The sequence below is a fragment of the Homalodisca vitripennis genome, chromosome 4 (genome assembly GCF_021130785.1).
Source record: "Homalodisca vitripennis isolate AUS2020 chromosome 4, UT_GWSS_2.1, whole genome shotgun sequence".
In the NCBI taxonomy this organism is placed as follows: domain Eukaryota; kingdom Metazoa; phylum Arthropoda; class Insecta; order Hemiptera; family Cicadellidae; genus Homalodisca; species Homalodisca vitripennis.
In genome coordinates this window covers 45331987-45358665 of record NC_060210.1, presented here as the reverse complement: position 1 = coordinate 45358665, position 26679 = coordinate 45331987, and the positions used below count along the sequence as shown (strand labels likewise).

The 26679-nt window shown below is 35.0% G+C and overlaps 1 protein-coding gene across 2 annotated transcripts; it reads right to left on the bottom strand.

The window, feature by feature from the left end:
* Positions 1 to 13084: 13084 nt before the first annotated feature.
* LOC124359262 (protein archease) lies at positions 13085 to 23788 on the bottom strand. Of its 2 annotated transcripts, none has more exons than XM_046811872.1 (4): positions 23589 to 23788; positions 20299 to 20323; positions 13849 to 14053; positions 13085 to 13283 (listed from the first exon to the last, which is right to left on the bottom strand). In XM_046811872.1, the coding sequence occupies exons 1-4, from the start codon at positions 23611 to 23613 to the stop codon at positions 13104 to 13106; spliced, it is 435 nt and encodes a 144-aa protein (XP_046667828.1). In that variant the 5' UTR covers positions 23614 to 23788; the 3' UTR covers positions 13085 to 13103. The 2 variants fall into 2 exon arrangements, with proteins under 2 accessions (XP_046667828.1, XP_046667827.1); XM_046811871.1 differs by having other exon boundaries at positions 23359 to 23785.
* Positions 23789 to 26679: the final 2891 nt, after the last annotated feature.

Sequence of the window (26679 nt, the reverse complement as noted above, 5' to 3'; positions counted from 1 at the left end):
AGGCCGCTTTGGTTGCCAATTCCAAAAAATGAACAAAAGAGAAAACCAAAAGTATCAAACGGATCAGATATTTGTAACAAACCAATGCGGAGTCACAATATGGTTTTAAGAAGTTCATCTCGCATGAACCAATAATAACAAAAGGACCCATTCCTGTCCCCCTTCCTTTTTATTTCCGCCATCTTGTTTTTTGTCTGCCGTGACGATTACCATTGGCTAGTGCCCTCTGGTCAGTCGTAGGTGGTTAGTAGACGAATTTATTTATTTTATTTATTTATTTCAACGGTAAACCATTTCGTACAACATAACTTATAACAAAGGTGGCAGCTATCCATAACCAAGCATTTTACTTAATATTAATCAAAACACAATCAGAGAAAAATAACAATAATAACATAAAGGATTATGATGAGTTAAAATAAGGTTTATAATGAGTGTAACATGGAATCTGCTAACAGTAGTGTAACATGGATAATAAGGTTTATCCATGGAATCTGAACAACAATAATTATTGCAAGTTAACAACCATAATAATACGTAAAGAGTCTGGGCGAGATAATAATAAAAGTAGCAGCTAAATAACAAAAATTATATAACAATAATACACGTATAGAATCTGAACACAATAATAATAACAACGCAAACAGCTAACAACAAAAGTTATATAATAATAATGGCGAGTTACATTATGGTCTATAGTGAGATGATATTTATATAATCTGAACAACAGTAATAACACGTATAAATCTGAACACAATAATAATAACAACAGAAACAGCTCAACAACAAAAATTATATAATAAAAATAATAATGGTGGGTTACTTTAGGGTCAATAGTGTTATGATATATATATATATATATATATATATATATATATATATATATATATATATATATATAGGAATCTGGACAACAATAATAACACGTATATAATATGAACACAATAATAATAACAGTAAACAGCTAAACAACAACAAATTAAGAACTAACACAGTTGCCCGTCATAGTAGCTTCCCCAAGCACGATCGAAATGACTGATAAGAGGATCCAAAAAATTCCACACCACCTGAAACCTCATTACCTTCTCTCATAAGTCTGGGAATACAGCTGTGGTAGCTGTAAAGAGAAGGAAGTGCCCTCTTGAAAAAGATGTCCCCGGAACGAGTGGATGTCGGAATTCGAAACTCGAGAAGAGAGAGAAGACGAGGGCAGTCTAGAGCACCGTTAACCATCTTATGAAGAATCAAGATGTCCGCCATCCTTCTTCTAGTCGCCAAATGTGGAAGGCCAAGGGAGATCCTCAAACAGTCAACAGGCGTCTCCAGGAACTGATAGCCAAGACGCAGTCCGATGAGCCTCAAGAATCTGATCTGCACCCGCTCAAGAGTATCAATGTGCCCTGTCAGGTAGGGACACCAAACAACAGATGAAAATTCTAGGATCGGACGCACTAAGGTTTTGAACAGTCTTGTCAATGTAGTTGGGGATTGAAAGTCTTTCGATGTTCTGCATAGGAATCCCATTAGTGAATTGGCCTTGCTGCATATGCGTGAGATATGATTCCACGGACTGAGATCATGAGACATGACGACCCCAAGGTCCTTAAAACTGCAGACTTTATTTAGTGAGGAGCCGAAGAGAGTGTAGTTGAATACAGTGGGTGAGTCCAGCCGGGAGTACGTGAGTACAGCACTTTTATCAGCATTCAGGTCCATCCCATTACGCTGACACCAGGCTACGATATGATCTAAAGTATCCTGCAGTCGCTGACAGTCCTCAGAAGAGTTCACTTCGACAAATATCTTGATGTCATCAGCGAACATGAGACAACCCGTAGAGATAACTTCGCAAAAATCATTAATGAAAAGACTGAAAAGGAGAGGAGCCAAATGCGAGCTTTGCGGAACACCAGACGGGGCTGGAAACATTTCAGAGAAAGAGCCGGCAAACTTCACAATCATTCCCCGATTAGTCAGGTAACTTGACAGCCACTCCAGTAGAGATCCCGTTATACCATAGCCTCTCAGTTTAGAAATGAGAAGATTGTGGTTGACTCTATCAAACGCCTTTGAGAAGTCGAGCAGTATGCAATCGACCTGCCTCCGCCTGGAAAATGCAGATGTGACATAGTTATGTAGCACCAGGAGATTGGTAGAGGTCGATCGACCACTCCTAAAGCCATGTTGTTCCTCAGCGATTACATGCTTGAGATCAAATACAAGTTTATCCACCACAAGGCTCTCAAAAACCTTTGCAAGCACCGACTGAATGGCTATCGGCCTATAATTGGTTACATTGGATCGCTCACCAGATTTGAAAATAGGGGTGATAAAACTAATCTTCAGATTTGCAGGGAAGGTGCCACTGGCGAGCAGTGTGTTGAAAAAAATTGAGAGATGTTGGGCCAAAACTGGACTGCAGTACTTGATCACCGCAGGAGGTAGAGAGTCCGGACCCATTCCCTTATAGGGATCAAGGGCTTTAAGTTTTGATTCCATTTGTTGAGCAGTTAAAACGAGGCTATGTAGGTTGACAGAAGTTCTAAAGTCAAAGTCAGATGATGGGAGTGACATGTTGGTATAGACTGACGAAAAGTAATCAGCAAATAGCTCGCATTGGCCGCTAGGTTCATCCACTTCAACATCATTATACACCAGGTTCGATGTGATGTTTGCTTTCTTCAGATTGTTGATGTGTGCCCAAAAAACCTTAATGTTATTAGGAATGGCGGACTCCACATAGTTTGTATAGTCACGATAGCACTCACCGGCTAACTGCCTGCACCGATTTCTAAGTTTTCTAAAAGAATCGTATAAGGAGAGATCACCAGTCTCTTTGAAACGCCTATGGACAGTTTTCTTCTCGATCACCAGGCGCCTGAGCTCAGCAGTAAACCACTTGGGAAAGGTTGATCTCTTGGAGTTCCTAATGGGAGAGTTAAGCTTGATAACATCGGCAAGGTTCCTACAGAATATAGTGAAGTGTTCTTCAGCTTTAGTGGAATCAACCGTTGGGTAAGACAATCCCTGGATCCAGGCAAAGACGGCATCCAAGTTGCATCGTCTGAAGTTGTGACTTGAGTAAGGGTTCGAATTGGTCTTCGCACAATTGAGGTTGATTGAAAAATTTAGTGGTGGGTGATTTAATTCCTCGGGGATTATCACATCATCAGCTGGGCTTACTATCGTGTCAGTAAAAGGAGTAAAAATTAGGTCGAGAATAACACCTCGGTGATTTACAATCCTGTTGTGCTGATAAAGCTGAAGCAGTTCTGCCAAGCCGACAAGACTTTGAGAGGCGCTGCTGAGCGAACAGGAAGACGTATCTTTCCAGTTTGTGTCAGGTTGATTGAAGTCACCAAGAATAACAAAGTTATCGATTGCAGGATTGGATGAGGTCACATCTATTACGGCATCACAAAAGCGTTCGTATTTGGAAATAGGCACGTTAGGGGGAATATAGGCTGCACACAGAATGAGAGGCAATGCCTTAGTAAGAACCTTCACGAAGACGCACTCAACATCAGTCACAGAAGTAGTTAGTTGGGTGCAAAGAAGAGAAGAACCAACAGCAATGAGGACACCACCACCACTGTCCTTATCGCTATTACTTATGGATCTATCACACCTGAATGTGGAAAAGTTGTGGAGTCCCAATTCTGAGTCATGAATTCCAATTTTAAGGTTGGTCTCGACCAAAATTAGTACATCATGAACACACGTAGCCGTGGCTTGTTTTAAAAGAGAGAACTTAGATCTAAGTCCATTGACATTTTGGAAATATACATTAAGAGTTGGTTTACCGTTGATACAGGCTAGTTTTTTTGGACAATAGTTGGGACGCCATTTCGGTACTTGATTGTCAGGTTCTTAGCCCCAGCATCAGTCCTCCTCTTCAGGTCATCCCGTAGGTCATTCAAATACTTAGCCTCCCCAGGAGTACGATCCCTGGCAATGGAAATACCAGCAAGTGCATCATCAAGGCCAGATCTGTCAACGGTAGAGAAGCTCCCCGTAATTTGACTGACTTCAGATACATTATTAAGGATAACCTTAATAGGTCTACTTTTCCCAGGAACCACTTTGCCAACTCTGAAGTAAGTAAAATTATATGTGATAAGCCCTGGACACAGGTGATTAAAGAGAAGAGAGACAAATTTCTTATCATGGTCCTTTTTGGTACCCGTATCATGACTCTTAGATTCAGGAAGCTTGAAAATCATAAGATTGCGAGCACGTTGAGTCCGGTCATTCATCTCAGAGATTATCATCTCCGGTGATGTTATGTTAGTAGAAGGCGACTGCTCAATAGCTGACACCCGCTCTTCTAGGCACGAAAACTTGGTCTCAAACAGAGTGATTTTAGAGTTCAACTCATCTATCTTTTGTGGAACATCAATAAGTTTATCAATTTTCAATGATAGCTCCGTTACACTTTTGGTAAGAGTGGTCAGTTGAGTGACAAGTGAATTCAGAAGGCTACCATTAAGAGTGGCCGAACTGTCTTGTGGGTCCTTACAGTCCGTCCTTGTGCAAAACCATTCTATATTAGAATTACCGCTTATGCGTTGATATTCCTGTTTAGTCATCCTTACGCAATCCCTATGAAACCACCGCTGGCAATCAGCATCGCAGCCGATACCCTCCTCAGCATCAAGAACGGCCCTCACACAGATTGGACACGAGGCAGCCATTATGAGAGATTGTATGATAATGTATATAACAATGCAGAAGAAAAATTTGAGAAATACGGGTTGCACTAGAGCAGACCACACGTGTAATGACAGCTACTCAATCCACCGCCAGACACGTGCAGACGCTGATATTTAGTCAATCTACAAATGATCACACGCACCTGACAATCTAGAAAATATGTAAGACAACATGCAGCCAACACGGTGATAAAGAAGCTTACATGCACAGTTCATACGAATTGCAAACTGTAGGCATCATGCATAAAAGACGTGCTGGGCTAATATACACTCTATATTTCACAGTCTATGACTATAAAAGAAGAAGACAATTTAAGCACAATTTGTAATCGTGCTTGTAATCGTAAACGAATGAAGACGTATTGTGACCTGTATTCCGTAGTTCAGTTTTAACGATTAGTGTTGTGTATAGTTTTTTATTAAGTGCATGATTATAGAGATAGTGAAGTTGACAAACAACGTGGTAGTTGTGATTCCTGACCTAGGCGTGCCACAACGCTTTGGTACAATTTGTTTATTTTACCAAGTTTGTAATTATGTATACCGTCTCGTTCCGTATAAACGTGTTTAATACATTAAATATATTGTCTGGATGCACAGTATCTGAGAACCACGCCTGCCTGACTAGACATGATGAATCTGTAACAATGGAGAAAGCTTGCACCGTTCGATGACTGGTGCCCGTGTGTTCTTGTATGATCTCGTTCCGTACAAACGTGTTTAATACATTAAATATCTTGTCTGGATGCACAGTATCTGCAGACTACGCCTGCCTGACTAGACATGATGAATCTGTAACAATGGAGAAAGCTTGCACCGTTCGATGACTGGTGCCCGTGTGTTCTTGTATGATCTCGTTCCGTACAAACGTGTTTAATACATTAAATATCTTGTCTGGATGCACGGTATCTGCAGAACCACGCCTGCCTGACTAGACATGATGAATCTGTAACAATGGAGAAAGCTTGCACCGTTCGATGACTGGTGCCCGTGTGTTCTTGTATGATCTCGTTCCGTACAAACGTGTTTAATACATTAAATATCTTGTCTGGATGCACAGTATCTGAGAACCACGTCTGCCTGACTAGACATGATGAATCTGTAACAATGGAGAAAGATTGCACCGTTCGATGACTGGTGCCCGTGTGTTCTTGTATGATCTCGTTCCGTACAAACGTGTTTAATACATTAAATATATTGTCTGGATGCACAGTATCTGAGAACCACGCCTGCCTGACTAGACATGATGAATCTGTAACAATGGAGAAAGCTTGCACCGTTCGATGACTGGTGCCCGTGTGTTCTTGTATGATCTCGTTCCGTACAAACGTGTTTAATACGTTAAATATCTTGTCTGGATGCACGGTATCTGCAGACTACGCCTGCCTGACTAGACATGATGAATCTGTAACAATGGAGAAAGCTTGCACCGTTCGATGACTGGTGCCCGTGTGTTCTTGTATGATCTCGTTCCGTACAAACGTGTTTAATACATTAAATGTCTTGTCTGGATGCACGGTATCTGAGAACCACGCCTGCCTGACTAGACATGATGAATCTGTAACAATGGAGAAAGCTTGCACCGTTCGATGACTGGTGCCCGTGTGTTCTTGTATGATCTCGTTCCGTACAAACGTGTTTAATACATTAAATATCTTGTCTGGATGCACAGTATCTGAGAACCACGCCTGCCTGACTAGACATGATGAATCTGTAACAATGGAGAAAGCTTGCACCGTTCGATGACTGGTGCCCGTGTGTTCTTGTATGATCTCGTTCCGTACAAACGTGTTTAATACATTAAATATCTTGTCTGGATGCACAGGTATCTGCAGACTACGCCTGCCTGACTAGACATGATGAATCTGTAACAATGGAGAAAGCTTGCACCGTTCGATGACTGGTGCCCGTGTGTTCTTGTATGATCTCGTTCCGTACAAACGTGTTTTAATACATTAAATATCTTGTCTGGATGCACGGTATCTGCAGACTACGCCTGCCTGACTAGACATGATGAATCTGTAACAATGGAGAAAGCTTGCACCGTTCGATGACTGGTGCCCGTGTGTTCTTGTATGATCTCGTTCCGTACAAACGTGTTTAATACATTAAATATCTTGTCTGGATGCACAGTATCTGAGAACCACGTCTGCCTGACTAGACATGATGAATCTGTAACAATGGAGAAAGATTGCACCGTTCGATGACTGGTGCCCGTGTGTTCTTGTATGATCTCGTTCCGTACAAACGTGTTTAATACATTAAATATATTGTCTGGATGCACAGTATCTGAGAACCACGCCTGCCTGACTAGACATGATGAATCTGTAACAATGGAGAAAGCTTGCACCGTTCGATGACTGGTGCCCGTGTGTTCTTGTATGATCTCGTTCCGTACAAACGTGTTTAATACGTTAAATATCTTGTCTGGATGCACGGTATCTGCAGACTACGCCTGCCTGACTAGACATGATGAATCTGTAACAATGGAGAAAGCTTGCACCGTTCGATGACTGGTGCCCGTGTGTTCTTGTATGATCTCGTTCCGTACAAACGTGTTTAATACATTAAATGTCTTGTCTGGATGCACGGTATCTGAGAACCACGCCTGCCTGACTAGACATGATGAATCTGTAACAATGGAGAAAGCTTGCACCGTTCGATGACTGGTGCCCGTGTGTTCTTGTATGATCTCGTTCCGTACAAACGTGTTTAATACATTAAATATCTTGTCTGGATGCACAGTATCTGAGAACCACGCCTGCCTGACTAGACATGATGAATCTGTAACAATGGAGAAAGATTGCACCGTTCGATGACTGGTGCCCGTGTGTTCTTGTATGATCTCGTTCCGTACAAACGTGTTTAATACATTAAATATCTTGTCTGGATGCACGGTATCTGCAGACTACGCCTGCCTGACTAGACATGATGAATCTGTAACAATGGAGAAAGCTTGCACCGTTCGATGACTGGTGCCCGTGTGTTCTTGTATGATCTCGTTCCGTACAAACGTGTTTAATACGTTAAATATCTTGTCTGGATGCACGGTATCTGCAGAACTACGCCTGCCTGACTAGACATGATGAATCTGTAACAATGGAGAAAGCTTGCACCGTTCGATGACTGGTGCCCGTGTGTTCTTGTATGATCTCGTTCCGTACAAACGTGTTTAATACGTTAAATATCTTGTCTGGATGCACGGTATCTGCAGACTACGCCTGCCTGACTAGACATGATGAATCTGTAACAATGGAGAAAGCTTGCACCGTTCGATGACTGGTGCCCGTGTGTTCTTGTATGATCTCGTTCCGTACAAACGTGTTTAATACATTAATATATTACACATGTATGCCTACATAGTGAATGTATTCAATAGTATACTGTTGGGAATAACATCAATAATGTAAAATAATACACTGTTGCGCTATTACTATATGACATACAAAAAGATAAATTCATAACTAACTAACTGGAAATGTACCTATAACACATAATTATGTATTCTACTTTTTGTCAAAAACTTTTCAAGTTTGTTTCAGTCACTAGCTTGTTTTAGACTAGCTGATTTTTTGGGCTGTATAAATTCTTGGGGTTAGATATTCAGTTTATAAAAAGTTTTCTAGTACGACAAGAACGGGACATATGAGCGAAACTTAGTCATTCAATATTATAATATCTTGAAAATATTAGATATTATAACTTAGAAATAATACACTAAACAAATAATAAAAAACATAAAAAGTGACTGGCTATAACATTTATATTTCAATTCTAATTTAGTTTTATAGAACTGTTATATTTTATCCGAATCATCAAATAGTGTGTCAACACAAAACTGTATTGTTACAAAATAACTATGGAACTAATTTAATATCACATTATCCAAATATTAAAGTGGTGTAAATACTACAACCAACACATAGAAGAGCCGACAGAACAAACAGAACGAGGTAAAATACGATCTATTGACTACATTTTGTTTCAATTATTTCAACTTGTATACCATCGATATTTTAAAAGATGAATTTGTTCAAAGGCTATTAAATAAACAGCACGTGAATAAAACATAAATCACCGATAACACATCAACATTTCTAAATCACTTTGCTGATAATACTGACAGAACACATACATTTAAGCCATTGCAGACAACAGCGAAGTAATCTCAGCGCGGAGAGCGCCTGTAGTAATCTTGTGGCAAAATGAAAACTGTACAGAGAGTATCACACGAAATGAAGGCATCATTTGTCGCTCCCAATCCTCTTATCTACTGAGTGAAGTCCTCCACCTGCTAATTGTTGAACTGAGAGAAATAAAATTTGGAAGAGTTCCTGGACAAATTTAAAAAAAATCTACTTTTTCGTTTATTTATATATTTCACAGTTCGAAATGTTCAAATTGAAACTCCCGTATGTAAAACCTTTTGGAAAAGATACTGCGAAATAAGAATTTCAGCCCAGACTGGAAGAGCTCAGGTTCATTGGTTTTCAAGGCATTCAAGATCAACGCTAAATGTAATAATACTCTTAAAAATTAATAAATTTCATTTAATTTTTTAAATAAAATTATGAGTAAAAATGTTTCAATTTAGAAGCACTTTTGAGAGATAAATACAACACAGTTTTATTAACGACCGCAAGTGATGATTTTTACAGGCAACAGGTAAAACTTATAGCAAAGAAACTTTTTGAATGAAGATTTCTTTTTGACGTAAAATCAGATTTTGAACACCATTCTCATTTCAAAACACGCCAATATTATTACAAAATTTCCAATTTCTTATTGTCAATTTAATAAAGAAGAGTTTAAACCAAACATAAACATTAATCGGCTGAAAGTAAAAGCCCCAATCACTTATCTAATAAGGTTGATGCACACAAGCCTAAAGAGCTGGGATATCTGATCTGAGAAGGTAGTGGTACTCCGTTCAGTAGTATTTCTGATTTACGTACGCTGTATCGGTGATCAAACATTTTTCTGTGTCATGTTTGGGTGTGTGACATAATTCTTCATGTGTAGTTCTATTTCAGCGGAGTTTGTTATGGCGTCCTGCATTTTACAAAAACGTGATTCTTCAGTAAAAATTACGATTTTGTGGTTGAAGGATTTGTTCATTTTTAATTACAAAAAATGAAAGGTTTAGCTTATTTTGTAAACTATTTTTTTATTTATTATGTTGTGTTTTGTTTACGCGTATAACCTATATGTTTCTTTCAACACCTTTTCTCTCTTTTATATTTCTAACTAAATTTTATATATCACCGTTGATTGTTCATCATGGCCGATCTCCGCTCAAATAAACAAAAAGTAGCGGTTGCTTTTACTTTTTTTGTAACAAGGAAGGGAGTGTGACTTTTTAGTAACTTCATTTTAAAAGGCCATTTTATATTGAATATTTAAGGCAAGTTGTGATGACAGTTATGACAAAAGACCCCAACAGGATGAAGATACGCAGTTGGAAGTTTTACTCCATGTTACAAAATCATCGCAGCAGTGAGTGAAAACACTTACGCAAAACACGCCTATTGATTTACGCAGAATTAAAAAGAAAATATCGCTACAGAATCAACCTGTTACATGAATTAAATGAAAATGACTAAGATTTTTCGTTTGTTAGTCGCGTAAAGAAGTGCTTGAATAATATACGTTTTAGTGACGAATACATTTTCTTCTTATATTGTGCTCTACATAGGCACAACTGCCGGCACTGATGGTCCGAAACCCCGCATGAATATCGCGTTTAATACCCCGCAATTTTTTTATCACCGTTAGTAGATGCCGCCATTCCGAGGCTTTTAGAAATTATTGGTTGTGAAGAAGACTTTAAATCCATCATCCAGCACAAAGGTACGCCCCAACATAGTGCTCTCTTAGACAGTGAGTTTACAGAAAGATTGGATTTGCCACCATAGTCCGCTAAAATGAGCAGTGCAATCGCCCGATATAACAAAATGCAATTTTTCCTGTCGGGCCATTTTAAGAACAAGGTTTTAGCGACTCTACCCGTGAATCTAGAAATTCTGCAGCTTTTTATCACAGAAGAGAGCAGGAACATCACGACTGAAGTGTTGAGGAATGTTCAAGTAAACTTCGTCAATAGTCTATATTACCGTCATTTAAAAAATAAAGGGTATTTTAAGCAGAAACTCGATTAAACTTTATGAGAACCTTTACCTCAAGAGAGTTTTAGAAAAAACTAAATTTAAAAGAAGTTTATGTGTTATACATTTACAGCAAACTTTACCGTCTTTTCTAAATTTGTGTTTCATCATCATCCAGTTATCATTAAATCTGTTTTATTGCTGAGACAATAATTACACCGTATGGCAAACGTCAATATTAATAATGATATCCTACAATTTCTGTCATTCATACTATAATACACATACACACATACAATCTTTACAATCACACCCTTTCATTCATCGCCAATGCAACCCACTTCGAACAGCGGGGTCAGTATTTTAATTGGGCGGCTCTCAGTTGAAAGCCAAAAACTCACCTGCATTATAAAATGCTTGAGTCACCAAGAAGCGTTTTAGGCAAGTCTTAAACGCCTTTGACGTTGGAGCATCTTTGATTGAATTGGGCAGTCTGTTGAGGAATTGAACACCCGCTTGTAAGGGCAGGCGTTCATAAACCACCGTTCTGCGTCTACCAGTTCGGTAGTTTGCTCTGCCACTTGTTTCATACATGTGTATGTCTTGGCCTCTAATTAAGGTGCATTTATTATACAAAACATAGTTGTTTCCAATATGTAGAGACCTGCCAGAGTCAACAGCTGTAATTTCTTGAAATCTTGCCTGCACGACTCTCTGAATTGATTTTTGCGATGATTCGAGTGACTTCTTTGGAATCTGAAAGCTCTTTGGAACTTAGTGTTAGCACAAGCTCCCCAAAGGATCACTCTATAGGCCAGGTGGGGGTATATCAAACCATAATACGCCGTAATCAGTACCTGACTCAGGCAGTATTTTGCTAAAGACCTCAGAACAAAGATGTCTGAGCAGATTTTGGCGCAAACATGATCAATGTGCACATCCCATGCTCCAAGGAATTTTGAATGCACCTTGATACCTTAAAAACACTCCTCCAGATCCATTTAATTTTAGAATGTTTTTTAGGTTGTTGGAGTAGAGAGATTATTTAGTGTTCTTCATCTGATACTTGAAAAAGAAGGTCATTAATGAATAAAAGAAAGAGCATATGTTCTAGCACCAACCCTTGTGGAACTCCTACGACAGTAGATGAAAGATTCAGCTCATGCATTGCAATCATTCTTGTTTATAAAAGGTATTTTAACGGATTGGGTTCTTCCGCTAATGTAATTGTTAATTCAGGAATGGGGAGAACATCTTAGCCCTAGTCTGTCAATCATGAATAGTAATAGTCATGATCCACTAAGTCAAACGTTTTTTTTTAAATCAAACCGCCAGTTTTCTGTTTCAAGTGTACTTGCTATTGAAGAAACAACAGAATTAATACCATCAACAACAAAATGTTGATTTTGTTTTGTAAAGCTGAACTGGCTGCTGGATATGATGTTATTTTTATCCATAAAGGACAGGAGTCTTTTTCATGAATATTCTTTCAAAAACCAGGAAGGAGTGATTGGTCTGAAATTGTCACTTCACCTTTCTACCTTTATTACAGTTGGGTCTAATTGTTGAATGTTTGGGAGCATTTGGAAATTTGCCGGCTTTAAAGTTAATAAGGCATGCAAGTGGCTTTGACACTAAATCACTGACTTGACTCAGTAGTACATATGACGAAATGCCATCTGGACTAGAATGCTTGAGATTCAAAAACCAGATTTCTCTTTCAACTTCTTCGTTTGATGTTTCAGATAGAAACAAAACTAAACGAGGGCCATGTTTTGAAAGGTCATATGAAGTAATTTGACTTTTGTTCTAATTCTTACTGAGCTCTCTGTTGGGTTTATTTCAGAGAACAAAGAATTAAACTTGTCAGCAATAATATGAAGTCACTAACATTTTACCTTTACCATTTTGAATTATATTTAATTTGACATTGTAGATTTTATTTGAATTATAAAGGCTCATGAAAATAAGAATGTAACTGATTTATAGTTTCAGATTAAAATTCTGATCTTCCTACAAGGTCTACAATATTTTCTTTCCTTTTAAATAATGTATCACAAAGAGAAGAAGGTTGCCTTTTGAAAATATCTCTTATAAGGCTTGGACATTCTCCCAAATTTTAGAGCATGTTAAATTGAAGACATTGTTTAGAATTTTCCTTCTACTTTCCTTTTGCTACATGTTAATGTTCAAACAACTAACAGGATAATGTTGACTTTTAAACATCCTATATTAAACAATTGAGGAGAAAAGGAAAATAAATAAAGGTTCAACAAATTATATAAATTTATATATCAATAATTACAAATACTTCAGACTTTCCTTCATTTTCATGCACTTGCATGTTAGAATACGTGATTGCTTTCACCTCTGTTCCTTGAGGATGCTTTCCAATTTCAAACGTTTCACCAAATCCTCTTGCTTTTATCTTGAAATTTTCTTTGTCAAATTCGAGTATCTTTACTTTCTAGACAAGAAAATATACATAAAATTGATACAAAAGACACTTATATTCAATTTTAAAAAGTTCAAAATTTATGTTTATATATGAATGGACAGTAGCATTATTACCTAAATTCACTGCTTTGTTTAATACTTAAAACTATTATAATTTCCATTGTGGTACTGAATACAAAGTATCAGTCTCAATAATGTTATAAATTTCAGTTGAAATCATACAAACAATGGTTTATGTGATTATTAATGTGTAACTTTCATAAAAGTTTATGATTATTTTTCTCTACTGTGAACTAGCATAAAAAAACACTCATGAAACTGCAAAGGAAGACTAATTGTATTGAATTAAAACTAGTCTACGTTGCATGTAAATTTGTTCTTTTCAATAGTATTAGATGGATTTTCTGGGAATAACACAAATGAAATATTCTAAGCTACTTCTTTGGTAAACTTTACAGCAGAATAAATGTTATGGAGCCCTTCTGTGCCTCATTACTTAGTATAACGATCATTGCAGAATTTTCAGACATTTGTCTTTGTAAAATCTATTACTATATTAATACATAAATACTTACCCTGGCAATGAAGAAAGGCTCAGCACTAAATAGAAACAAAAATTCGTCCAGAAAGTGAAAAAGCAAGGATAGCATATCATGGCCTTCAGCCTCAATGTCCTGGGTGTCCACCATCTCAACATACTCAATCTCTGTCATGTAGCCAAACATGGCATTAGCACACTGCTCAAAGGCTTCTGTCAGAGTCTCCCCCCATGCGTGTATTCTGAAACAACAAAGAGAGAATAGTCCTACAGACTCTAGAAGGCCCTCCCAATCATGCGCTCCTTCATTTTGAATAATTTTAAGACAATTCACTGTTTTTGATAAGGTGAAAAAGTATTAAAGAACTATGGCCCACAACTAGGAATTAAGTGTTTAGATAACAATCTGCATGTGTCAATTGCTAAGTTCATCATATTCCTTGCTTACATCATAATTGTGCTCTAAAACAGTTTTATTCTAGAAAGCAACAGGAATTTGGTAAATTAACAGACTAGGCAAAGTGATAGTACCACTTGTCCAGATCATCCAACCTGATCTGACATCGGAAAATTATCAATTGGAAATGCCCCTGGCCATCATTGTAGTCGTCAATTCAGCGCCACCCCGCACTTTCGGTGAAAGAAGAAAAACATCACTCGAGATAGTACTTAAATTCAAGCTATCTGAGCTTATCACGTGACCGCTCATAAAGGTTAACATTAACTTTTTCTATTTATAATATTGACCTATGTATTTACTGACTTATGTCACAGAGGTGTCCAACTGGCGGCCTGATGGTTGTGCTTGTGAACCGAGCAATATAATGCTTTCCCCGACAAACTGCCACTGCTAGAGCAACACAGACAGACAGAATACTATGCCATGACAGTCTGACTTTTGCCACTGCTGGCAGTGGCAGTCGCTTGTAACCTTTGTTATTGTTGGATAGTATTATTGTTCTTTTCAAAGTGAGCTTGACTGAAATAGTCAGGGATTTTATTCTCAATAATCATTATAAAAAAGTATTTGAACATTTATTGTAAAAAAAGTGTGCATTTCTTCAGGATTGATAGAGGATATGAATATACATAATTTCTGTCCAATACACATGGGGTCGCAAACGTTTCATTTCCAAAAAAAATTGAAATTTGTGAAACGCCTCCTTGTAGGCAACACATAGTGTTCCCTTTCAGATTTGGTCAGAAAAATGCAAAGTTACTGAATGTGTTTTTCTTCTTAATTAGAAATTAAAAAACCACCTCATGCAAACCACTTCATGGCCCCGTCCACTGGCCTACGTGGTCTCCCGATCTTACACCAAGTGAGAGAAAAATCCCGACTTTCAAAATGTATGATAGTGGATGTTACGAAAAGCTCAGCTGTGCATCGATACAAATGGGGGAAATTTGGAACATTTGCTGTAATAATAATTATTTTACATTCTTGTTCACATTTTGTGTTATTACAAAGGAAAACAGTTATGTTTCTGCAACTTTACGATTTTTTTGCCTAATTTCTATGGGAACGCTACGTGTTACCTACAAAGAGGCTTTTCACAACTTCTCAATTTTCTTGGAAACGGAAAATTTGCGATCCAAAGTATACTGTACAAAAAATGTTTGTATTCACATTCTCCATCAACCCTGAAAAAGCACTTTTATCGGAATCACCCTATATATGATCTGTGAACATTTTGTTTGAGAATTTAACAGAAATTACATTAGCAACAAGTTGAACAATAAATGCTGGTACAAAAATGAGTAGGAAATAAGTAAAATGTAAAATTGATGGCAAAACAGGAGTTAGAAGGCAAGTTGGGAAAGTGATTAGTTGATTGTTAACAATAATGGAAAACTGCAGTGTTCGGTGTGCCAAAAAATATTGCATTCCCAAACTCATCCTTTGTTTGCATCTTATGCCTTATCTCAAACTGGCCAGGCCTAAGAAACTATTGACTGATGACAGTTTAACACTTTCAGCCCCATATGTATAAATATGATACACGTTGCACTATGAGCTCACGCCCACGTGCATCATCATTTTGATACACTGTAAAACCCAGCCAAAAAGTGTAAAAGTTTATCCCCAGCCCAAGGCTTACTAACGTGTGGAATCATTCCTCTGATTGCCTTCATGCATAAAAAAATCAAAACAACTGAATAATAACATTCTTAGAGCATTTTTTAGACTGTGCATCATTATGATGCATATGGGCCATAATGTATGTTTTTGTTTTCTTTTTTACCACAATGGCCCACTGTGAATCAATATGATACACATTTTCAAATCTCAACATGTGCATCATTTTGGCTCACGGAGCTGAAATTTATAAAAATCCTATTATCTGGCCTATTATTTTATTTCTAGCTAAATGAAATCAACTTTCCTTGACAGTAAGTGTTTTTGGTAGGTTAAGCCAGGTAAAGTTTGTTTGGTAATATATATTAGGTTAGGTTATGTCTCAATAGAAATAAATAAAAATGGTTTGTCCATTATACGGCTTCCATCTAAAGTTATGTTAGGATATGAATAATCCCAAAAAGATCCATATTTACCTAACGTATTTACATAATGTACCCTAACCTAAAGGATGGATTGTATGATATAATATTAGATAAGTTGCTAACAAATTTGTTTGATTGGGCAAACGTTTTGGCAAAAAACAACATAGATTTACTATGAACATATTTTATTTTACAATCTGGATATTACTATTCAGGTAGGCTACTACATCTTATTTTTTTACACATCGATGTTTTTTGAAAAAAGCAGTCCAAATACATGTACTTCTGCTCTGGACAACCAGGACACTTTGTTCTAACTTGAGGTGTTTTCTTTGCAGCTTGTAACCGACCCACACGGGATTGGTAACCTTCGTTGTGACATTCGTTGTAACTTAACATAAAATGACATGTTAAGTTGGTCTCTTAAGTCTTCAGAATTCATATTTCATAAAGAAATCATCCAAACACAAACACTCCAAGCCAAGATCTGGGCAAAACAGCTGTTTTTGTAAACAATGCAGTGTTGCCAACCGCCAACCAATTTATGACCCATCAATGCCCTGTGGTCCCACAGTCCCACAGAACACAGTATGCTATGCAGTTTTAATGTAAGTGTGCATAAAAAAGGCTCACAGCTTGATTAAAACAGTAGTTTTGTGTGAAGCAATATGATGCACACGGGGCTCAGTGCAAATCATAGTGTGAATCAAATATATACACATGGGGCTGGGCTCACAGTAATAAAAATATCGTGGGCTGGGAGTAAACTAGTCTACTTTTTGCTTGGGGCTGAAAGTGTTAATTAAAAAATGTGCTATTGGAATGGCAAAAGCTTTTGATGGATTCTAAATAGCGGAGAAATTTTAATCAGTGGCACTTTCACATCTAACCATAAATGATGGATTGTTGAAATGGGTGAAAAAGTAGAAACATCTTTGCTTAACCAGGTTAAAAAAGCTCATATTTTTCACTTTGTTTGCATTGATGATGCTTAGCAAATCAAATCTGATATAGTTTGATTTTATCCTTGAAGATTTAAGTTCAAAATGTTGAGATAATTGGTCAAGTCTGTTAGAAAAGAAAACTGAAACAAAATTCTGGATCTTCAAACTTTTTATGAAGTTCAGTGGTGTCATATGGCACATATTTATTAAGGAATATGGGGATATCTTGTTTTACAGCAAAGAATCGTCCCATGCACTTAACCACCTTACATGGATGTATAATCACAAGTCTCCATTCTCAGCTGCTGGGTTTTGTAAAACTGCTTCAGTTGTCTGTGTAAAAGGGCTCGGTTTCCATCTCTTATCATATTTGTAATTTTACTCACAAGTTTAAAAACTTGATCCAGGTTGATGGATTTTCTATATAAAGCAAGGTTCCTGGTGAATTGTTGGACAAGTTACTCCATTCTCCCTAAACAACCATACTAATCCAGACTTTTTACCTGCCATTGCTGGTGCCCCATCTGTAAAAATGGAAGAACCTTTCCCAAAGCCTTCAGTTCTGTCAACTGCTTTCTTTAAACCTCATAAATGTCTTTTCCTTTGGTTTTCTATGAAGAGAACACAAACCAAATAGTTCCTTCAATGAGGTTCCTTTTGAGGTTCAATGCAAAATTTAAAGTCTATAGCTCATTTCATTATTGGCATAAAGACAATTGCAAAAAGACATTTTTACAGCCCCGGCTAAACAAAAGAGAAATTGTATCACCCTACTGAGTGATATACTTCAACAATGCTCAGCCAAATTCCATGGTTGGACATGCACCATCAGTTCATTAGCACACATAGACAAAGGCACACACTTGTTTATGTAGAATTTAGGGTCATAAAAAATCTCAAGTCTAAAGATGAAACTTATCTTGAGATATCTTGCCTTGGGATGCATTCACATTTTAAATTTATTATTTTATTTATTTAAACCTATTTTTTTGTTTATTACATTACGTTTAACATCAGTATTAAAATAATAAAAGACTACACATCAATTCACCATAAAATGGTATTGTATGTGTTAGGATAATTAGGCTACATATGTTAGTAATAAGTCAGTGTTAAAATATCTTATTAGTGTACTTTGTCTGTTTGCAAATTTATTTATTTTACTATTTTCTCGTTGCCATCATGGTAACTCATAAGATTAATGCAAATTTATTCAGTGACGCTCAACCAAATCCCATGGAGTGACAGCACCATAATCGAACTCATTGTTGTTCCTCATATAAAAATGAAGTTTCAAACACAATTTAAAGTTGATGTCAGATTGTTTTCGAGACGGTACGATTTTGAGACCACCAAAAAATATATATATATTTCGTGATTTGAGAAACAAAGCAAACACAGCCATGGTGTCGGAAAAATAAACTAATAGAAGTGCTTGTACACATGCAAATCCTAAATTAAAAATCATAAGTCTATTTTGTTAAACATTTGAAGCTATTAATCATAAACACTCTAAAATATGGCTAATTCCGTTTCAAGATTGCATAGAGTCTCACCATTTATCAAATAATACTGAAAAAATAAGAACTTTGACTTTAAGATCCCTTTATGTTAAAATTATTTATTAAAGTTATTTCTTAGGTAATGTTTAAAACTATTTTACCTTCCGACTTCAAAATACCAAATTTAAATTTTGAATTGATCACGAGGTTAGAATATCTTTTAGTAAATATCACTTAACTCTGAGTTAGAAATGGCATTCAAAAGAAATATGACCATGATGTCCTTGTTTTTCAGTGTGAAAATGCGTGTGAAGACGTGGGTAACTTTTAGTAAAGAACATTATTTTGGTTGGATTATGCTTGTTCCTGAAATTAAATATAAATTAACTGGAATTTTCAGACATGGATACACAACTTGTGCGTAGGCTAGAGGCACCATCACTTTAATTTATTTCACTTACATTTTCTAAAATAAATACAAAAGGTTTGTTGAGAAACTTATTACACAAACAGTAAATGAACAAAGTTATATTCATAAATGTTTTCTAATAGCACAATTTAAAATGTGTTCTACTTGAATATGTTCTGTTAGAGTGCATATTACATTATTTTCTAATAGTGTAAATTGTTTACAGTTAATTACTTTAAGACATTATTCAAATTTATTATTTGTTTTATATTGTTTTGGAACAATTTTTACTTTTTTCTGAATGTTTGTAGCAGAAGATTATATTTGTCAAAGAGAACCATTATTAATTAATGTGATGTTCTTTCTTACAATTAATTAATTTGAATTTCTAAAATAGTAAATTCAATTATTAAATAGAACAAGTATTTTCTTTAACTTACTGTTGAATTATTTCTATATGTTTCTCTACTTTATCCATAACAGATGAAAAGCATTACAAATACTTTATTAATTGATACTGGATGAGTCTCTTGTAGCTACTTGATGGCACATGTTGATGAAAGTAACTTATTACATTCAATTTTAAGATATATAGATTGTTAGATAAGCTTTTGGCTAAAAGAAGTTTAACAATATTCTATAAAGTATAAAATCAATAGCATTGAAAATTAACAAAAAAGGACTATATACAAGTTGTTTGCCATCTGAACTATGGTACCTAACTTAGATAGATTGTTCTCTAATAAGCATAGTGACCACATCACCTGAGAATATATTACACTTTCACACAATCTGTATATGGGTATTTATACCACCATATTAGTGTAAGAAAAAATATTACATCATCTTTGAACTTAACCATTCATCACATCATTTTGTAACATTTAATGCTTATTATGTTTATTAATATTGTAAAGTATTGTTTCCCTGATTATAAATGGTGATGGGTTAAAGCACTCACTTTTAATATTCATTTAAATTTTGAATATTATTATGTTTATGTCAGTTAAAATTTGAACATTTTATTTCTGATAAATACTTTTAATATAAGAGAAGTAAACTTTGTCAGCTAAAAATATTGTCTAACTGGCTTGAGGAAAACATTAAGATCTTGTAAAGAAACTTACTGAACATCAGCAGTGTGGTCCAAATCTGAAACAAGTCCAAATAATGAAATATAAACTTTTAAAATTTATAAGAACTCATAAGATAACATTATATTAAACATTTTTATCTAATTAAAGTAACTTTAAAGGATAATTCCATGTTAAGTCAACTGGGCTATACATCTCACCAAATATCTTTGGGTATGAATACACAGACCATGATATGAAGGGATGCAAAACTATCAAACAGATGATAACATATGACATAAAATAAATGTTTTATTCCATATATTAACTGTATTTAATAATTTCACATCACATTGTATAGCACTGCTGTCTGTATATTCATACCCTAAAATCTTAATGAAACTTGGTGAAGAATTAGTAACCATGCCAAATTTTAAGACAGCCTCATTTTTAATTCAACTTTAGAAGCTTTTAAAGATTTAAATTTTCACATTTTGAATATTCATATGATGCAAAAAATGCTCAAACGTTTGAAAACATTTATAAGTTTTTTATTTATGATCCACAATTATCAAAAATATACATGCTATTTTCTAAAGAATGAGGACTAAGAAAAATACTTCATTCCTAGATCTATATGTAAAAATGCTGAGGCAAAAAAATGGTTTTTTCACATTTTTATTTATTAAGTTTAGCATAAAATTTATTAAACAGACCTATTTCTCCTTCCTCCTGCATAATCCTAACTAAATTGACAATCAAATAAGAAATAAAATGTATGAGAATTTTGTTTTAAAATGAATATATATGTACATATATATATATATATATATATATATATATATATATATATTCAGATACTTTTCTTAGCTATTTAACTAAGTAATACGGGTCTAATATAATTCTAATGCATATTATTTATACGAATTTCTATTATTTAATATTATTATATTTTAACAAAATCTGGCTTGTTCAATACCTAAATTAAATACCACAAAAACATGGTAAGGTATTGAGACTTAACAATACTTAACATGTACAGTACTAAAAATCCAATTAGTCATTTACAAGAACAAATTCAGTGAAGTTTAACATTTCCTCTTTGATTTATATCATAAAATTCAGGAGGATCAATGATTGACATAAGCCAAACATTCCGTTACTCAGGCCAATGTAATGATGGAGATAGTCCTGCAGGCTACCAAAACTGAACTAGAGTATTAAAATTTGGTATGGTTACTTATCACTACAGGCAAAACAAATAAGACAAGTTATTTATGAACGTACCTAGAAAAAACAAACAAAATTTCTGGAATGCATATAATATTTAATAAACATTTTATAATAAACCATTTTTTTGAATTTTGAATGGTTTTCAAGATACTGACATTGAATCACAAAAAGTACTTGCTCCGCCGGGAGTCGAACCCGGATCTCTCACTTGCCAGGTGAATATGCTACCATTACACCACAGAGCGCTTACTTTTTCGGATTCAATTATTTTGTATTTGACCTTATCTGTCACATATGCGTTTAAATAAGCAAACTAACATATGATCGGAAGACCAAATACCTGTCAAACGACTTTTATTTACGTTAAATTGTATAAATGGCAATAGCCTTATTTAATTTCAATAAACGTTGAATCACAAAAAGTACTTGCTCCGCCGGGAGTCGAACCCGGATCTCTCACTTGCCGGGTGAATGTGCTACCATTACACCACAGAGCGCTTACTTTTTCGATTCAATTATTTTGTATTTGGCCTTATCTGTCACATATGCGTTTAAATAAGCAAACTAACATATGATCGGAAGACCAAATACCTGTCAAACGACTTTTATTTACGTTAAATTGTATAAATGGCAATAGCCTTATTTAATTTCAATAAACGTTGAATCACAAAAAGTACTTGCTCCGCCGGGAGTCGAACCCGGATCTCTCACTTGCCGGGTGAATGTGCTACCATTACACCACAGAGCGCTTACTTTTTCCGATTCAATTATTTTGTATTTGGCCTTATCTGTCACATTAAGTTTAAATAAGCAAACTAACATATGATCGGAAGACCAAATACCTGTCAAACGACTTTTATTTACGTTAAATTGTATAAATGGCAATAGCCTTATTTAATTACAATAAACATTGAATCACAAAAAGTACTTGCTCCGCCGGGAGTCGAACCCGGATCTCTCACTTGCCGGGTGAATGTGCTACCATTACACCACAGAGCGCTTACTTTTTCCGATTCAATTATTTTGTATTTTGCCGTATCTGTCACATATGCGTTTAAATAAGCAAACTAACATATGATCGGAAGACCAAATACCTGTCAAACGACTTTTATTTACGTTAAATTGTATAAATGGCAATAGCCTTATTTAATTACAATAAACATTGAATCACAAAAAGTACTTGCTCCGCCGGGAGTCGAACCCGGATCTCTCACTTGCCGGGTGAATGTGCTACCATTACACCACAGAGCGCTTACTTTTTCCGATTCAATTATTTTGTATTTTGCCGTATCTGTCACATATGCGTTTAAATAAGCAAACTAACATATGATCGGAAGACCAAATACCTGTCAAACGACTTTTATTTATGTTAAATTGTATAAATGGCAATAGCCTTATTTTTATATATATATATATATATATATATATATATATATATATATATATATATGTTAATTTGTAAGATTAATATATTGAAGTTAAGGCCTAAAAACTAAATTGTTATTTGAAATATCTATTATATTAAGCCAGACATTTTGCTTTTAGTATTTTTAGATGGTTGGATGGTCATGAAAATCGATGGATTAGATATCATTCGATAATCATGATTCGATTGTGGCAGTGGCCGCTTATTATACTGCAGCCCCCATACCATATCAAAGATTAAAACATTGTAAGCTGATAAACACTTTGGCTATAAATTTATAGGCCTAATTACAATCCATACATAAGCTAGCTTCTAGAGTTATGTATTCCAGCAAAGAGATCCAGGCTTCTAAAAAGTGTATTATTTTGTAAGAGTTGCTTCAAGGGTAAACTAAAAACTGTGAATAAAATACTACTTTAAAATTAATATGAACAAGATATTAAATTACAACTAACATTCATAATTGCATGGTGGAAGATTCCAATCCTCTTCCGTTATATTAGCCATCTTTAGTCTAGAAGTACAATACAGTCCTATTAAATATTCAAATCATTACTTTAATATTAGCTAAATCTCCAGTGATTATTTTAGTTTCAAGTGATAGTAAAGAAAAAACAACTAGACGCGGAAGACTCTTACAATCATAACCTAACTTCGTCATAACCTATCATTTTGGTTCACTCACTCACTGACTCATTATTTTGTTTCATTCAATTCTTGTTGAGCCAACATCACCGTGTGAAGTTGAGAAGTTTCCAGTAATCTAAATTAACATAATTCGTTTCAGAGGTATAATATATTATTTATTTCTCAGAATAACATTGATTATTTACAGGAACCCAAAGAGTATAAAATACAAACACCCCAAATAAAAAAAGTATATCCTAGGTAAAAAAGTATAATTATACTAGGTCAACCAGCGGTTTCGATTTGTTTCAATTCAACAATCCTTTCAACTTGCATTTTAATTGCATGCGTCATTGCATGCCCTTATTGAAAAAATATTTTCTCTAAATTTATTTACCAGTTTCGTGCAGCAAACGCAATATAGTATGTATTTAACTAACTTGAATGAATCTCTCGTAATAAGTGCGGCTTATGAAATGATAAAATTTGGAAAAGGAGAATAGAAGACGATGGATTAAGCACTATTTGAAGAAACGGAATTATCAAATTATGGGAGAAATACGTGTGTATAATGGTCTTTTTCACAACTTCACCAGAATGTCAAAAGCTAACTTTGATACAATCCTAGACATATTAGGCCAAATATTACAAATTCAGACGCACGTTTCTTTGGTGCAGTTCCTCCAGATATCATATTAGCTATCACGCTTAGATTCCTTGCAACAGTAGATTAATTTATGCCCCTTATGAATTTATTTTGCGTTTCAAAAAGGACTATATGAAAATTGATTTATGTTGTTTTAAAAAGCTATTATCGAAGAGCTGAAGCGTTACATCAAGTTGAGTAAAAAGATTTGTTTTAATACTTGATTTCAATTAGTATGACTTTACGCAATGAATTGATGAAGGTAAGATAACAAACAAGTTTTATTTTATTAAAATTGAAAAGAGAACAATCCTATTTTATATTGGAATGGTCAGTTTTTATTTTTAAATAATTTGGGCATACCAAAAGATTCATCATCAACTGAGGCACATCTTGCTATCGTAGTGCGTGTATTTAGATCATAGTACATAATCTCACATTATTCACGCTATTGATGTTGATCAAAGGTGTGGATGTACTCCCAGGTGGCTTGCGTGTAGTAGAATAGGATGATTATTACCCTTCCATACTTTCCCTACTATTCCAATGAATCCTAGCTCACTGTTTTATTTGTATACAACTTAGAAATTAAATCCCAAAATGCAGGATGTTTCTTATAATCGTCAATAAATCATGATATCCTTTTACTCTGTAATAACTCAGGTAAGCAAAAAACACTTTTTAAAAGTTTGAAAAATTTAAATAAAAATGTTTAAGCTTTTAACGATGAGTTAGACTATTTGATCCAAATAAATTGCTGTGAAAGGTAAACTGATTGACTAACTTTGATGACGCTTGTGTTGAAAAGAAAAAATCCCCGACAAGTTTGGATTCTTTTTCAACATAGATTTCAACACGAAAATTCGAGCTTGCTTTGAATGTTGCTTAGTGTTGAAAGTATAGCGTATGCGTTACGTGCAATATACTTTCAACATTATAAATGCAACGTAACGCATGGAAACCGCACTAGTGTAGACATAGCTTAACGGTGGATGAAATTCCATAAATATTTCTTTGTAATCTATTAAAATGTAACAAGGTTGATTTTTATGAGTTCTATTTTAGTTATCATTCTATCTATGTTACTATTCATATTTACGTTATAGATTATATGTCCCGCAATTATTACGAATATGTTCTGGTAATATATATTTGCTAATTGTTGTCTGCAGGGTTAGATTTGAACACGTTAAAATAGTTGGTAAAAAAAACTTTGCCATTTATATCTCGCTTTTCTCTCTAGTACTTTAAGGCTTATAAATAGGAGGGACTGGATTTGAGGACTCTTCATCCTTTTAGCCACTATCAATAAGTAGGAGTCAGTCACCTTAGTAGGGGAAAGGTTGGCCGTTGGTCGCGAATTCCTGAAAACTTACTTTACAATCGTCTTGAAGCTCTATTAAAGTTTGCTTTATCGATTATTCCTTAAATATTTTAAGATTATTTGCAATCGACATGTCTCCGACATGTCGAATAACCATAAAAAATACATATCGTATACTAGTTTCAAACCGCAACATACAAGGTGATTTCCAGGAAAAAGATTGTAAGGAAGAAGTCAAATTTTCAACGGAAATATCTATGTTCTCACCGGATTTTAAAGGAATGTTCAGCCTTAGAGTAGCATTCAATAAATCTCGAATTTAGTCACATTCAGTACTTTTGTTTTCCAGTGAAAGGGCCATTTATTTTAATATAAGATTGAATAGATAGTCACTATCAATGCCGAGTGATGCGATACAGGATTATAAGAAAAGATGATAGCCATATAGTTTTGAGACATCTCTTTGGCCACAAAGAAATCAATATTTTGTTCGAATCTGTTGAACAATAAATTGGCCATCCAGTCGATACAAAATTATAAGTATTGTTATCTGTACATCTTCCTCTAAGATATATAACAGTTACTAATTTTAAAAAGACGTAAAACAAAATTATTAGCAAATGTTTATTGTTGTAATAATTATTATATTTACTATTTATACAAAAGTAATCATATTATTTAAATCAACAAAGTACTTATACTTTTTACTTTGCAAAAATGTGTATTATATCCTCTTGACTGTGTTAGCCAGAAGGGATTGACTCTTCCCTTTGTTTACTTTATTATCTTATGTTTTTTTAATCGGTGCATACGGGCGTTTGACTTTCAGTTAGATAATGTTAAATTTCTTTTATAATAACAATTATATATTTATCTAGCACAATTGTCTATTTACGTCAGAAATAATGATAACCATAATTTGTTTTTGCTGTCTCTCATGTATAAACTATAATTGAATCGCGATTTGTTAAAAGGGCATTAGTCCATCTTTTTGAGAAATTCACTTTTTCACTGTTTTGCATTCTTCAGACATAGATTCATCTAACTGTGTTAGAAAGGCACAAATTCACCACATAGCATAAGCTACAGAGCTTGTTTGGTATTGGAAGTTTTGTTAAAAGGTCACTAGTCCGGGACTTGTGTCCCTTTAACAAAACGTTTGTTGGCAGCACTGTCTCC